We start from the raw sequence: 17,467 nt of genomic DNA on the forward strand, positions 1-17,467 counted from the left end.
CACACACACACACACACACACACACACACACACACACACACACACACACACACCTGAGGACAGCCTTCTTTAATAACATTCAAACGGAGAGCACAACCAATCCGCTACCTTTCATGGATTAGCTGCTAATCTCACAGAGCGAGAAGCACCTCAGGCACTTTGGGGAAAAAACGAAAAGTAGAAGGGAAGAAAGAGGAGGGGTCTCGACCTTCAAGATCAAGGATATAGTGCCAGTCAAAGACAGGGGCAAAGGAAAGTTGAGTCTGTTTCTTTTACTGAAGGCTCCACCAGCTCCACAGCTGAGGCTGTGTCGGGACATTTGGTTGTACATATTTCATTTAAACAAGTACATGACGTCCACATGTTTTATTCTGCCACCAGCTGGGATCTGAACTTGCCACATCCCCCACTGCAGGTGGTCTTGCTGTAAAATACTGACTTCTGTCTGAGCTTGCTAACCCCCTGACCAGCTGAAGGGAAATAAAACCAGGGATCCATGCTGTTTCTCCCAGGCTTAAATCTGCGGATCAGTCCTTTAATACACTATTCTGCACATAAACACTGAGCCATGAAATGAGCTAGGGTCAACTTAATCCTCTTTACTAGACCAACTGGTACACGTGCAACACTGCATGTGGAAATATGGCTATCAATACCGGGACCATTGTTTCTGCTGAGTTGACGATTCGGTAATTGGTGAAAGCCATTGCTGATGATAAAGACGCTCGTATATCATGCAAATGTACAATGTCAATAGTACCGAAGCGGGGCGGGATTTAATGTTTCCGTCCACAGCTGTGATATTTTATCTGTGGGCAACGTAGAGGAATAATCATTCCCTTCGGACCCTTTTTAAAGACAAGCAGATGTTCTATTGCTGGTAATAAGCAGTAGATTCCTGCGGCTAGCAGCTTAGCATCTTCCTATTTTCACTGTCAAATACAGCCACCAAGACCATAGAGGTGACACTAAACCCAGAATATAGGCATATATTAGCAGAAGCACCCTGGTGTTGTTTTCGTTTTCATTTAAGGTCAGTGAATATCATTGCTGACACCCATTTTGCCTGATAATTCCGCTTTCTAATATTGTCGAAGAGGCGAGATGTTGCTATAGTAGTGACTGCGTTCAGTATCAAGCACAGAGAGCTGTGATGGTGGATGTGTGGGAGATCATACTTCAATAACTCAGCGGGGAGATCACGACGGTAATTTGACTGAAGCAGAGGAAAAGTCATTATATCAAGCCTTTGCATAAGCCTTGGTTTAATCACATAAATTGACTTTTATAAGGAGATGCAGTGCTGTATATTCCACTACAGTGACTTGAAGGCATTTTAATAGGGAACTACATAAAATATAGTGACACAATTTAATCTACTGGGTTTGGGGGTATTAATCTTCATTGTGAATCTGGGGAATGAGCACACGGTGGAAGAAAGACAAATGAGTAAAACAATAAAACTTGCCCACGGCTCAGAAGACTAGAAAAAAAACACAGCGTGTGAATGAGATCACATAAGGTACAGTGGATGTCTAAAGATAATATAGAAAAGAACTGAGTAAGCAAGGAGGTTACGTTCCCTAAATAAATCACAAGAACACAAGAAAAGAGATGAATGTGCATTTGTTACGACCCTAAAAAGCTATTCCTCGATCTTAATTCTAACTTGTTTACGCTTTTCAGAAGCCTGTTCATAAAAAGACACAAAGTCACAAATCCTTGACTTTGCTCTGTTATTCCCTGATTTCCATTGACAAGGGAAGGGGAAAAGTCTGCAGGGGAGGCAGATGGAGCAGGAAATGGGAGTTTTCAAAGGGTGCTTGTTGTGTTTCTGAGTCTCACGGCTTTAATTCAAGCTGCAATGGCACAGCAGGAAGGCTGCAGGCCTGAATCCTCTGGCGTAGAGGGCGGGCGGCAGCCATAGCCTTTGCTATGCTGCCGCTGAGTTAGTTTGCATTGGTGCAAATTGCTTTTTTAATTATAGGCACAGAGGAAATGCAGCATGTTGCCACCTCTTCAGAGATGATACACACGGGGAGCTACTTAGCGTCGTGTTTCACAAACTGCAAACAACTGCTGAGAAATGAAGCAGATCTGCTCGTCACTGAGCAATGACATTGTGTCGTTCTGGGTGAAGGACAGGGACATTACATCATGGGAGGATTACTGACTCTTGGTACTTTACTCAATGTGTGGACCTGCGTTCGGCATTATAAAAAAGCCATAATTTTAAATAGACGCACGGGTAACCTTACAATCCTTTAAGTCTTTCAGTTTTTCCTGCAGCATCCTTCACTCCTGACATTAAAATAAATCTTTGACATTGTAGAATTTCTTCACTTCTTTGTCCTTCCCACCTCGTTCTCATTAAATCCCTGTCTATACATTTATTATTTATTCAATAGCTTTACAAGGGCTCTGGCATGACGATATGGAAATGAAATAAATTCCTACTTCATACCAGTTTATATGACTATATAGCCAGATAAAAATGATATCAATTTTTCTGTTGAGCTTAAAGATTCCCTCAAGTTTTGACCGTGAGTGAAACAAGAAATCGTTCACACCGTCTTACGACTAGAACTTTGTAAAATTGCATTTCCTCAAACTTAAAGGTCCTGTATTGAATACATTCAGATTTGTTTGTTTTGATGGGGATTATAAAGCAGCCAGGAGTGTAAATACTGTGAAACTGTCAAAACACATGCAGAAATGCACATGTATTCAGCATTTGTGCTGTTTGGGATGAGGCGTTTTGATCTCACGTTTTGAGGTTTGTGATGTCATAAACTCACACTCATGTCATATGTCCACCCTCAGCACGGCCCACTGTGACATTTTATGCAGGAAAAAATAAAGAGTAGTCATTCTGTTGCAGAGCTAGCATGCTACAAGATGAAAGAAAACTTGTGGTTGGCCTGGATGTGCCACTCAAAAAAGAGTCTGCCAATAAGATAAGAGGGTATGCGCCTTAAAGATGTAGACACAAAACAGCCTGTCCTTAGTGGAGCTCCAGAAAAAGTTTAAGGGGGCGGGGTTACTACACTGATAGTTTTTGGTACTTAAAACCACCAAAATATATTCTGATGGGTTTCAAGACTGCAAAAAAATTATAAATAAAAGTAGGAAATCAGGAGACAAAAGCAAACACACCAGAAAAGTGTAAAAAGCGGGATATTTAAATTTCACAAGAAGATTCAGATCCTGAAAAATGACCAAGAACCATATGATTTTCAGCTGAGTTTACAATATGCATAATTATGGAGGGAACCTCCATTGCTTGTGTGCTCAGATGTCAAGTATGAACCCCAATCTTAATGCTTTCAATCTGCGAGTCTCGTATTTCTTCTCATCTCTGATGTGAGCAGAAATACCCAACATAAAAGAAACAATCACTTGTGCCTGTGCTGCGCTGTGGGTTGTCCATTCCGAAAGAGCTGCCATAAGATTACTTTATTTCTCCTTCCATCAGTATATGGATGTTATTTGTTTAAAACATATCCATTCCTTCAAAAGGTAAATATTACTTGTGCTCTTTGTTTGGACACTGACTGATCAAACGACATGATGTAACACGGATTTATTGCTATTCTATATAACAATGCGTAAAAATAGAGTGGCAGAAGCCGTTAGGACCAGGCAGTGCTACAACCACAATCATCCACAACATAGACAGAGAACAAAGACTGTGGATAATCCGCACAATCTTCTTGGATTGATTTGGTTTGCTTTTGAAATTGACTTTGTTTTCAACTTTGATCAAGAACAAATGGGTTTGCCGCCTCCACTCACAGTCTCGCTGTTTCTCAGGTTCTCAGTGTCTTCCCTTCTCCTCATCACACACACACGGAGTACATTCGCACACCATATGAAGACTGTACACACACACACACACACAACTAAACACAAACATGGCAGAGAGTCCACAGACACTTTGACATTTCTAAAGAGGCCTGAAGTTAATCTTTTTTTTTTTTCAAAGTTAAGTTTAAACAACTTTTAAAAAGTTTGGAGTTATAAATATGTTAAATAGCAGACAACTGATTTGTCTCACAATGTAACAGAGTTAAGAGATTCAAAATCTTCTTGTAGGATAAATCTATGTAATTTCGACAAACCAGGAGTTAGATATGCTTTGTAATCTACACAAAGCAGACGCAATCCAACATTGATGCAACACTTTCTATCAGTGTTCAGAGTTTCCTCCGCTCTTAGCTCGTGCTGAATCACAGTATCAAGTAGAAAGGCTGGTATTGATTTGTCAATGTATGTATTCCATTTTAATATGGGGCTACTAATAAGAGCAAAACCAATAGAAGCAAATCAAAACTCTGACATTTATACCTACACATCAAATGAACGGGCCGTGTATAATTATAGGGTGACAGATTCACAGACGAGTGTGTCTAACCAGGTGCCGTCTGGGTTATGAGAGCAAACGGGGAGAGGAGGTGTAGCACATGGGGTCGGCTTACAACGTGTTTTTGCAGGTATTGCTTGATAACTCTGTCTCCCTGTCATAACATGATTTTCTATTACACAGCTTCCTTATTCTGTCTCACACAGCACTCCGATGTTGATAACTCACAATGTTTATATCCGCATGTCTGGCTGCCTCTTCCTCTCTGTGTCTGCAGGAGTCTCTGTGTCTCTTGGCTGAAGAATTTATCGTTATGAAACCAAATACCATCATTCAGTGTATGACTAAAGACTCAAATTGAATTACCTCTAGCTGGCACTAATCTTCTGTATGTATAAAGGTCTCCACGTCCATACAACAACAACAAAACATCCTCATGTGTACTACTTGAAGCGGACGCTCGTGGATTCAGGATATGAACAGAGCCTATAGTCTCTACTTGATTCCAGCCTGTCAAAAGGCCAGCGGAGGAGCTCACCTGTGCAGGAATAGTCATCGATCCTGATGTAGCCTGTGTGGCAGATGCACATAAAGGAACCAGGGGTGTTAACGCACATGGTGTTCTCCCTGCAGTAGTGCTTCCCTTCAGCGCACTCATCAATATCTGAAGAGAGGGAAGAGAGAACAAAGCAAGGTGAGACGTGGATTGCTGTCACAGAGTATTGTGTCAATTGACAAAAAATGACGGCCAGCTGCACACAGGAAACAAAATTGGTGATTGTTCCACTTTGAGGGTTGATGTATTGTTGACCTATCTATCCAATTGTTACTACAGTCCGAAGGGAGTTTTGTCACATAAACATAAACATACTGTCACTTGCTGAAAGAACTCTGTTGTTCTGTTTGGGTCTTCACATCAAGGAGGCACCTTCACAGCACTGTTATGGTGATCCCCAGTGTTATATTGTGGCATATTTTGGGTGTTTCCCCCAACCACTTTGTGCAGTTTGTTCTTGTTGGTTCTCGCCACACAAGACTCCCAAAGGCTCCTGAACAGAAAGGGTCATTTGTCTTCATCAGTGAGAGGCAGAGGTCGAAATGCCGAAGGTCCATGAGAGGTGGGCACTGAAGCACTTAAGCTTGCACCACTCGATTTTCAATCTATTAAAAGTAAAGCACTCAATATTATGGCTTAGATGCTTCTGGTCATTCGGCTCATCTCGGTGCTGTGAGCTTACTTTACATTTTAGATGCTGTAAATAGATGCTGGAGAGTCAGGATTATTCCACCGGAGAAGTTCATTTAAATGACTGTGCACACAAAGACAGGTATTTTCGCTGATTCTGGCTGATTAAATCTATTCTCAGTTGGGCAGTACATGAGGTCATCAAATAAGAATGTGTACAAAAAACTATGATATTGTCCTATACTAACAAGTGCAACAAGAGAGTGAAGGTGATGTCATCAAGCTCCGGCTCTTCAAAGGTCCAATCACGCAAAATAAGTGAAAGCACCTGTGTCAGTATACCATAGGTGTCTAAGTCCCTGAATGTTTCTCTTAATGTATGACTTGTCTGTACAGAATTTCCATATATAATTTTACATAATGTATCCTCTTCCCTCCAATGGGACATACAAAAAGTGAATCCTCTTTCAGTCTTAGGGACAGAAACAGGACTGTTTAGACAAACATGGTGTCTGTGCTCGACTGTGGCAATAGCCTTCATTCTCATGCTGCTTGCTCTTCCTTGAACACCTTGATGCAGTTCATCATTGTGCTTCGCATTTCATTACAGGAGATAAATGTCATACTCATCACTGTATGCTGTATGAAAAAGTAGGCAACAAGAAGAGAACAACACTATAATTTCTATTCATAAAGGTCACCTGCAAAAGCTACCACAGTATATTAGTTCTCAGATTTAAAACTACTGCCCACCAGATTATCTCAGGACTGTTTAATACTACATTATAGAGGATTTTAAAAATGGAATGTTCCGTCCTACTTGCCGACTTTTGATTCCAGATCGAATGATGTGTTTTTATTACTGTTTGTCTGGCTATATATTTCTTTCTCTCTGGGCTCAGTTAAAAAATAAAGGTTATAACTTCCACACATTTGGTGGGATAACACCCTTTAACATCAGGTGGTTAAAGGGCCTGCTCTGCATTCACTAGCTTCATGGTGTGATTTCAGCTTGCAACAGCTATCTTTTCCTTGATTTTCCCTGTTTGGCGTCAATAAAATGTACCTTTTCGATTGATACATTGATTTTATTGCCCTGTCATAATAACCCCGCATATCTATACCCAACTTTATCTTTGGAACAGGAAGATTAGCCAGGAAAATTTAGAATGGCAGAGTGGACATGCTGTGCAATGTGAAAATTGTTAGTAGTACCAGACCCACTGAGAATCAACAAACGGCTCTTAAACTCAGTGTGCACATGTAGGTGCTTTTAGTTTACTGTTGTGGTTATTTTTCCAGCTCATTACATAAAAAAGGCAGCCATTTCCAGCTAACAAGTTCAGGAGCTCAGGAAGGGTGCACTCTACCAGCCTAACACAAAACAGCAGAAATGTGAAGAAAGTCAAACACAACAAGATAAATGCTGCAATTTTCTGGACTTTGGCAATTGAGCTAAAAAATGGAATGGACAGGCATCATGATAGTTGGACTGAATTGCTGTTCACTTCATTCATTCAGCAGTAAGTAGAGAGTGACATCTCTGTCCCGCTATCATCCATTTCTGTTGCCACTGAAACTGCAGCAAGCCGCTGCTAAGAGCGTTTAATACTTTTCACGTTGATCAATGAAATATGCGATTGAAGAGCAATTATTTCTGCACGTTGGCTTGTACGGCTGGTTTTCTGTTGATATTTTTCATGAATGTAGCTACATAGCCAGCTGGCTATGTAACAAGATAGCGTCCCCTTTTTTTAATCTCTTTTTATTTTATTTTATTTCACTCTATTAATCCCGAGGGGAAATTTCTTCACTACAGCAGGGGGGCTCTCAGGGGGGAGCTGCTGCAACAGGCTGCCACTTGCGCGGCGCCAGGTAACCTGACCTGAGGTGCATGTTTTTGGGTGATGGGAGGAAGCCGGAGAACCCGGAGAGAACCCACGCAAGCACAGGGAGAACATGCAAACTCCGCACAGAAAGGCCCAGGACCGGATTTGAACCCGGAACCTTTTTGCTGTGAGGCGACAGTGCTAATCACTGCACCACCGTGACGCCCTTTTTTATAAGACGGAGAAATGCACAAACCAGTATCTGTGACACATTTAGGGATTTTTTTTTTTTTTTTTATTTTTAAATAAAATAGCTTAGCTTGTATAAGTCAATTGTTTGTACATACATACAGTACTTATTTGCTAACGTGTTACCATAACAACTTTATAAGCCAATGCTGTGTCGGGGCTGTGTTTCAGTGAGCTTGTTTCGGATGCTTTCTGCATCACAGTAATTAAAACTTGGTTAGTGCAGCTTTAAGAATATAATTTATTAGATCGTCCTTTGTTTTTCCTTCTCACTCTCATGATTCCATATTTGGATCCATATTAGCTGTTGCCCTAGCAACAGCTATTCCTGGGTTCTAAACTGCATGCCAAACCTTCAGACTGAAGATGCACAACACTGCCAGGGTAAACAAAATAATCTTGATAATGTGATGCAATAAAATGCAACTCAATGCAAATACAAGTCAAACTGAACAAACCGAGCCGTGTAATACACCCCACTGCTTCATTCGTATTGATAGTACGGGTCAAATGTAGGCACTTTTTGAAAGACAAGTTCCATAATCCTTGACATTACCAATTTATTATTCATTCACTGTATTCAGTGTCTGTAAGAGCACAAGAGGACATTCACCCCTGACTATGTTCTGTGCCAAATGCTTTTGCGAAGAGCACTTGAAATTGAATTTCAATGGATTTGCATTGGCATTCACTCAGCTTCCATGTCCTTGGGTAGAGAACCGCCCACCACCCCACAAGCTAAGAGCTCAACACCTGCCTACAACTGCAGCATTCACATTTCCTTGGTCGTCTTGCTTTCACAGTTCCATCAATACTTGCTGCCTCCAGCTATTCAGAAGCTTCACCGATAAATGAGGCAGGCAGACAATCGCACACTACCTATGGAAGTACATGTGTCCTTCACTAAATGAATGGGGGCCAATTAAAACCCTTACTAGCTTTGAAAGAGAGAAAAACAGAACGATATGGAGGGAGTAGGAAGAACACATTTAGAGTGAAGGACAGACAGCAGTGCAGGTAAGTAGAAGAACTGGATTAGAGACAAAAACAGAATCACAACAAGCTATACCGTAGAGATAGACAGATGGAGAGAGAGTGACTGACTGAGATTGTGAAGTGAGAGATATACAGAGGGTGGTGAGGAGAAAAGGGCAGGCAAACTTGTGGATAGAAACATAGAAAGATATAGAATGAGAAAGTCAGTGTGAAGTAAAAGTGTGGAGAGTATGGAAGAGTGAACAACTGCGATAGAAGGAGATTTAAATGACAGAGAAACAGAAGAGAAAGCAGCAAAAGATATTAACCGTCGCTGAAACGAAGTAGGAGAACAAATTCAGTCTGTCCGCAGTGGTAACCTTGAGCAGAGATCTTGGGTGACAGCTTTCCCGCTCTCTGATTGGTCATCCGTGGTGCGGCTTTGATTTAGAGCCTATTAAGTACAATCATCCATCCCGCCCCTGGTGACAGCAGTTACGTTTGTTAAAACAATATGTTAGGAGGTGAGATCATGAGGGGCGCAGCACGAACGTGTGGGGGAGAGCAACCATCTCCATCTCCATTAATGCACTCTATTTTCTTGATTGGCCTGTCACACTGACACACGTGATGCGTCTAGCAAAGTGGCTTGGCTGGCCACGAGTCAGCAGCGGCCTTTATTGCTGAATAAAGTGGTCGGGGTCAATCTGTTGCCACACAACAATGGATGTCTACAGAATGTCTTCCTTTTTGTTCTCACCTTTTTACATTCCCGCATAAGACCTGAATCAATCATAGTGATATCTGGGGAGAATGAGTAGTGTTGCATTATTTGGACAAAAAACATGCTTCTTTGTGCATAACGATGGACATTTTTTTAGTTCCTTCTATCAGACCAGAATAAAAAAATATGTGCAGTTCTCTTATTATCATTTATTAAAAGAAAGGAATGTAAGCTATGTAATATTGTAAGTAATATAAGTAATATATCTGTCATCAGTGGCAACAGGGCCTGTTCTATTTATCTTTGCACTGCCAGGTAGCAGTACCATTTGTGCAACATGTTTTTGTTTTTTTACACCTGTGTTTTTATCCAATAATTTATCTCTTATTGTGAGATAAATGTGGAAAAACATGTTAAAAAAAAAATCAAATTTATTTAAAACATTAAAATATATTTGATGACTCATCTTGAACTTGGTGTATGTACCAGTGCTAAGTTTGTCAATAAAATCATGACAAAAAATATTTAAAAATAATAATAATAATTATACTGAAATGTTAATGAAAGATTATTGATGACTCTGATGTCGGCCAAAACTGCCTTTGTGCCACAACCTCCATGAATTCAAATACAGAGTAATACTACATATGCTCTCACCAAGTTTTGTTGCGTTGACATTTCAATATTCCCACTGTTGCCCATTCAAGTGATCCTGCAACTATGTAAATAGGAAACAGCAGCTTATCCCTCCCCGCTCGCAGGGCATGGAGTTTCTAATAGGGACCATCCTCACTATCTGCGTCTCATACTGCAGTGCGCCAAGGTCTGGGAGTAGGGAGATAACACTGCCATTGCCTTTGGACGTCCCACAAAGACACCCGAATCTGTGCCATTCCACCAGCAGCCTCTCTCTCTCTCTTTATCTCTTTTTCTTTCTGTCTTTTTTTTCTCATCTATCCCTTCCTATCCTATCCCTTCCCGAACCAGCTCACTTACTCAAGCAGATGGTTTTGAATAAATGGCGGCAGGACCAGGCTTGCCAAAACATTGTCTGATATTCCTCAGTAGCCAGTTCCCTCATGCCCAGATATAGCAGAGAAGAGAGACAAAGAGCCGTCCCTGCTGGCCAAACACTGTCCCACTCAGCAAATTATCTCTACTGTTGGCCTTGGTTCCTCATGGGTGGAGAATGGAGTCAGATGATGTCACAGGGTGTGTTTTTCAGTTTAGGGGGGTATTTGTGGATCAATTACTGAGTTATATAGCTGGCGTGTGGGATGTGTGGACCTGTTTGCAGTCTTTATGCTAAGTTAAGATAACTTAGTGTAAGTTAAGATAACTTAGAGTAAGTTAAGATAACTTAGTGACACATTTAATGGACACATTTTATTTAACTATTCCTTTAACACACTTGTAATTATTAAAAGATCATAGTGCATAAAGTGCAATTTATTAATTTCAAATAAAACATTTTAATTAGCATTACACCCACTGTTTAGTTTTAAATTAGTTAATTAATCAATTACGGTGCCAAAAGCGATGTCTATAAATTGATCATTTTGTTCACAGCTCAGGTACAACCTTTCCTTTTATTCCATTTTCTGAGGGCTTGAGCCTTTTTTGATGCTTCCAGCTGTGTCTGGAAAAGACTAAAGAAGCTAAATTACTTTAAATACACTCTACTTTCTTTCAATCAGATGAAAATTGCTGAATGACAAAGGTGTTGGGTGCTTTTAAATATGTTTGCTCGTCAAATGTTGCAATCTTTAGGGATTTTCTTTTTTTTTATCTGCCTTCAAAGAATTCAGAATGAGAAAATAAATCAGTCAAATTAGTTTGTTTGAAATGGAACAAAGCGTCTCATAGATTCTTTTACCTAAACACGAACTACATATAAACAGAAAGCTCTTCTCAGTGTCTTTTCAACTTGCCAAATTGGACAATCAATCCTAAATAAACAGGCCCAAAAAGACCCAGAACAAATATGCAAAACGTCACTGTCAATTTGGGAAGGAGCGGGAGCCAATTAAGATGACTGAGTGGAAAGAATTCCATTAGGAGGAAACAAGAGTAAAAAATCATTCTGAGAGTGCAGGCGTTGTCTAAATACCACACATTCACACTGTGATCAATCACTGTAAACACTTAGAAGCCAGTTACCTGACTTAGAACAATGCACATCAAATAAGGAAAAGATAGAGAGGGGGGGGAGTCTGTGATTGCTGGGAGAATTGCAACAAGGTGTGTGAATCTGTGCTATTGTATTTTTTCTTGTCAGTGTGTGCACACAATCTTTACAATCCTCTATATTCGACAATTTCCATGAGTTCCAAGTTTCATCCAATTCAACAACACTTGAGACTCCATCATTTTAAACAGCTACTGGCGTTTGAAGTGTGTGTGTGTGTGTGTGTGTGTGTGTGTGTGTGTGTGTGTGTGTGTGTGTGTGTGTGTGTGTGTGTGTGTGTGTGTGTGTGTGTGTGTGTGTGTGTGTGTGTGTGTGTGTGTGTATTTGTGTGTGTTTATGTCATATTAAACTTGCATTTAACACTCTTCGATTTAGCATGACTCATGTGAAGCCTGCTGAATCTCCTGGACAAAACAACCTTGTTTACGTGCAGCGGGCATGAATGGGGTTTTGCTCTCCATCACGGCTCTCATTAATCTGGGAAACGTTTTCAACCGCGCGTCAATCGATGGAGCATCATCATCCATCACTCATCGCCACTCTCTGACTATTTGTAGCCTGCAGACCAGAGGTCTAAACAATGAGTAACAAGGAGCAGAAATAGAAATCAGAGCTCTATGAAAGGCTGAGGACAAGATCTCACTTAGTTCTGAAGTGTGTGTTAACACATATTTTGCTCTCTCTTCTACTGTTATAATTGCATTTTCTTGTATTTGATGTATTGTCTCCTTGCTGCTGTATGCATTTTAATGTAAAGCACAGTGAGTTGCCAACTATTTGCAACCTTGCTACAAGCTACAGAAATCTACATAATCTTTACTGACTATTTTTCTGATTATATCTAGAATAAGATATTCATGGAAATGAGTTATTAATTCACTTTTAATAAATGCATAACTTTACTGAGTTACTACTGGGTGGGAAAAATGAAAATAGATAGGAGAGATTACCCATCCATCAAAGAGCTCCACTTCACGACATAAAAGGTAGTCATTATGCAGAACGTTAATATTCATTTTATATAGTGTATCGTTCTGTTGGATCATTAGCGAAGCATGTAAATAGTATTTTGCATAATAGGTGGTAAAGGCAGAGCTACTTCGAACTATTTTATGTACTATTATTGAATATTTTGCAAGTAAAAATATTTGCAAAGTAACCTCGTGTAGTTTATAGTACACGATAAAAATATCGTGTAGTAATATCTTTCTCTAAATTGTATCAAAGTAGAGGGATTATTATCAAAAACACTAAATACTTGAAGTGACTGTAACCCATACTTTTACAATAATATATAAAATAACAGCATGACAATAATGTGGAAATAACCTATAGAGAATTATCACCTGAATCTTTATCAACCTTTAGCTTTACAGAGTTTTTGTAAAGGTTCAGTATATTGTGTAGCTGTCCAGCCTAAAATGTTGCTTTTTTGGATCACTCTCACCGCTCTCATAATGTAGGTTTCTAATGCAGCAGGTAGCTGCTGTCAGTGGAGAAGCTCTACAAACCCACTATATGCTTCCTACTTAGCACCAAACAGTGGAAAGACACAGAGACTAGCTGGTGAACACCGTGGAACATTTAGCAGCTAAAGAGACATATGTTTCTGACATTGGTTGATGGTGACCAAAAACTAAGCTAAAAGTGAGTAAATAGATTCAACCCACATTAAAAGTCAATACAACTTACATCAAATTATCTTATGTCAGTGATTTTTTTTTTTTTTCCTGTCCTCAAGTGTCTAAAAAAAACGTGTTATTGCAAGTTTACATGAAGTAGAAGTACCTGCAAACTCTACTTGTAAACTGTATATGAGCAAATGTACTTTGGTCTTATGTTGGGGTTCTACCCATGACAACTCAGTGATGACACAAAGGTTATACTGCAGAATCAGTGGTGGGTGTTTAAATTTGACATTAATAAACCTGAGTAAAAAGCATTAAATGACTTAAATGCGATCCCATCTGGAAAAGGAGCAGAGAGCACAAATCGCCCATGTGGCATTTGAAGGATACTGGTCGACCAGAGCTGAAGTACTGGTATTTACACTGGAGGGGGCTGTCTGGATGATGGTGGGATTGTCTGTTTGTGACATTTCAGCAGGGTCACGGAGGTAAACACACACAACCAGTCAGGATGTGTATATGTTGCGCTGTGTGCACGATTCATCTGAGTGTGTGGGGGTCAGGGCCCTGGCAGGTGGGGAGCCCAGAGGCTCGGGGCTCATCCCAGAAGTGATTGGGTTTTCGAGCGGGTCGTGCTCTTCAGTCGGTGCCAATTAGCCTGCTGCCACCTTGTGACATTTAAAAGACAGCAGCAGCGATCGGATTGGTCTCCGCGCAGACACGCGATACACTTACACACTTTGCGCACACACACAGTCATGGCTTGGAGGTGATATAACACATACTGTGTGCAAGCAGTTAAGACTTTTTTTAAAAAAAATTTTTTATCAATTATTACCTAAATATTTCAGTTATTGGACAAAAAAGATTATATTTAATGACCTTTCCCTGTCCAATAATGTCTCATAATTCTGTCTATCAGCTGTATAATTTTGGATCTTGTTTTGGTTGATTTATGAGCTTTTAATATACCTACCTTGTGCTATTTTTGTTCAAATTTGCTTGTAAATTTTCTTCTGTTTAGTCTCATCCGTTGTTGCAAAGTTACAGGTGTGACTTACTTTATGTGTTTATGACACGTTTTCATGTATGCTGCATCCTGCATGTGTGCTTTAAAGGATCAGTTCACCCAAGAAACAAATATAATGTACATGTTGTGTCCAAATAATGTTTTTCTAGAGTAAGAGGAGCATTGGTTCAAGACATGTTGCTGTTTTTTTCTTCTGCAAGTCTGCAGTTTTTCTTACTGCCAAAAGAAAGAAATCGATTAAAAGAAAAAACAAACACTGAAGTGATCCGACCAACGTATTGCCTGTGAAGTCAAAGCCTTGCTTGTTTCTCAATGCCATTAGATCCCCATTGTTGTTAAAAAAAACTATTAAATACACATCAGTGAGCCACATTGCTGCTCCGGCCAACGTGTCCCTCTTGTACCATTGTGGTTTATTTCAAGTTAATCCCATATACACGTCCTTCTGATGTGAGCAATCACTGGCATAAAATACTCCCTAGCAAATGTACAATTCACTCCTGTTGGAGTTTAAACGTCTTTGTATTAGAAAAGTACTTCTTTTATGTCTTTTTCTGTTTTACATGGAACGTCTTTTCTGTGACAATTTTTTTTTTTTTTTTTTAACTTTACTTCAGCAATAGGAACTAATTCAGGCTTGTGGCTGAGTGCTACAGACAAGCTGTATAGTCAGAAAATGTTGAGACAAACATGTCTTGTCTTTTCATGAAATTTGTTGACACAAAATACAAACTATTGCCAGATTTATCCTTCAAATGTCTATTTTCAGTGTTGTGAGGACTGCAAATGTAAATGGGTCTCTCGCATTGTATGGTTCCATAAATCTAATAGACTGGTATCTCAAGCCTTGGACAAGTAAAACCAAAAATATCTTCATGGCCACAAGCAGTAAGTGTTTACTGACAGTTTGGAAAAAAAAAACACCACTTAATGTTTATGCTGTTGTCTAGTTATTGAACTATCTAACACTTAAAATAACACTCTCCAGGATATGCTATGCCTCAAAATAAAATCCTGTTGCATACTTTGTCTCTTTCTATTTCTTCAGTTTAAGAGAATATCGTTTTGTATTTCCCATTTCCCATATGAATGCCACAAAAAAAAAAAAAAAAAAAAAATACTCAAGCAGCTCTTATTTTTCGAACAATTCTGACAGGGAATTTCTAAAGTAGGGCATTTCAAAACCAGACAACAATAGGAGATGTCTCTCTGCCTGCAGTCCTCTACAATGCTGAGATGAATAATGGTATTATCTCAACACGTTGAACTATACTGATTGTTCAATTTAGAGACAATCACACAGTCTGTCACTTCTCCACTGCTCGCCCCTCTGTCTAATTTTGTCCTAAACACACTCATACATGTAGCAAAATAAGCCTTTAGCCGTGAGAAGAGGATGGAGAGAAAACCAGGCTTGTTTTCTGTTCGGGAACTCAGCGCTCAAACACACACACACACACAGAGACATGCACCTGCACACACACCCACACAGACTTGCACAAAGGCAGGGCTAGTATCCCCCTGAGTTTTCCCTACTGCTGTTTCTATGAAAAATTTACACTGAAGTGATCTCATCGGCTATTTTGAGCCCATCTCTGACCTAGGAATGTTTTAAAGAGCTAGTATCTGTCTCTGCTTTTGGTGATGTTTGTCTTACCGTTTGAAAAGACTCCCAAAAATGCTGTGTGTGTGGGTGTGTGTACATAAAGCCCTACTTTTAGTTGTGTGCCTCTATCTCTTTCTGCTTCATGATCTCCCTGCTGTGTCCAATACACAAAATTGCCTCCACAGTAACTTGGACTTCTCATCTCATCTTGCAGGCATTACCGTACTGAGACTCATCAAGAATTGAAAGCAGGTGATTTCCCTCATATTTCTGTACATCTCCCTGCAGCCACAAAATAGTGCATCTGTTACATGTTCAGCCGCAGGAAGCTCAATGTTTTGGCAAGACTTCGTTCATTTTCCACACGGGACACACATGCAATCATATAGTAAGTGAGTTACAGAGACAGACGGAAAAAAAATCAATTGCTTTTCAGAGAACTCCATCAGCAAACTGAGTCAATTTCAGGTTTGTCTGCGCTGTTTCTGATGCAAAAGCTCAACACAAACATTGCCATCCAATTTCATAGCGAAAGTCAGGCTGCTCTTGAGATGAAGAGTCTGGGGCTGAAGTGTTGATGTTGGAGACACAAGTCTGCCTGGCTTGTTCTTTCACACTAACGAGATGGGTTGCGCTGTCCTTATTTCTACAACAGTGAACTGCTGAAAATGTTTGAGGAGCCGGGATATAAACATGAGACAACAATAAAAGATTAAGCAGTCAAGCGGCAAACAAAACATTTCCTGTATGTTATGTTCCAGCAGGTTTTTAGAGTCTTTTAGTTTAATGATAAAACACAGCAGTATCTGCTTAAAGGGTTAGTTTTGGTTTTATTTCCAGTGGTGCTTTAACATGTTAGTTTGGATACGAACTATAACCAAAGCTAAACAATAACACAAACTAACTAGCCAATCGAGACTGCGATACACCAATAACTCCCCTGTTCTGTGAAGGTAAGATTACTTTTTCTTGTCAAGGGAGTGAGGTGGCTTTGAAGAGACAGACAGCAACCAACAGTGACATTGGTTTGTGAACTGCTGCTGTGAAGTCTCGAGTTCAGATTTTGGCTGTTATAATCTTTCAGTATTTGAGCCAGAAGTGACGATATTAGGGGACGAGCTGGGAAAGAACGAGTGGTGGATCTGATTCGATCTGACTGGGAACCCGAGGAAACTACGCCCCAGCCATGTATAACGGAAAATGACTGCACCGCAGCCCTGTCAATCAAACAGACACGCCTCCAAACATACAGCTTTTTGAGGCCTAATTGCATATTAATTGAGGAATGATTTTCAGATGGACCGCCAGAAAAAAAGAATAAGGAGTGACTTTAGTGAACAACATAATTGTGATTTGTAGAAAAAATGTATTGACTTTGTATTTAATTAGAGAATATGAATGGGAGTCTCTGGAGCAAGAGCCTTTTTGGAGCCAACCCTATCGGCCCTTTTGCTTTTTAAGGCTCTTTTTTTGTTGTTTTGAGATCCAGAAGCTACGTCCACTTTTATATACATGTTATGGGTAAAACGCTCAATTCCCCATCGGAAAAGGCTTACTGAAGGTAAGGAAAAGCTGTGAAAATATAGTAAATGTAGGCTTAGACTGATTTGTTTTTTAGACGACACAATCCGCAGCTATGGGTTGATGAGCTTCTCTGCTGGTATAGCTGGCTGCTTTTTAAAACTTGGG

General features: G+C 40.0%; 1 protein-coding gene across 1 annotated transcript in view; it reads right to left on the reverse strand.

Moving 5' to 3' along the window:
* The window catches only part of nell2a (neural EGFL like 2a), a 79,414-nt gene that overhangs the window by 32,717 nt on the left and 29,230 nt on the right, over positions 1 to 17,467 (reverse strand). Inside the window, exon 13 of the mRNA XM_069695268.1 lies at positions 4,902 to 5,027. Coding sequence (XP_069551369.1) covers positions 4,902 to 5,027 — 126 coding nt within the window. The remainder of the gene's footprint in view (positions 1 to 4,901; positions 5,028 to 17,467) is intronic.

This window comes from Brachyistius frenatus, unplaced genomic scaffold (genome assembly GCF_029030835.1).
Source record: "Brachyistius frenatus isolate BFR_SWC_R1_liver_20210118 unplaced genomic scaffold, ASM2903083v1 Contig_19, whole genome shotgun sequence".
In the NCBI taxonomy this organism is placed as follows: domain Eukaryota; kingdom Metazoa; phylum Chordata; class Actinopteri; family Embiotocidae; genus Brachyistius; species Brachyistius frenatus.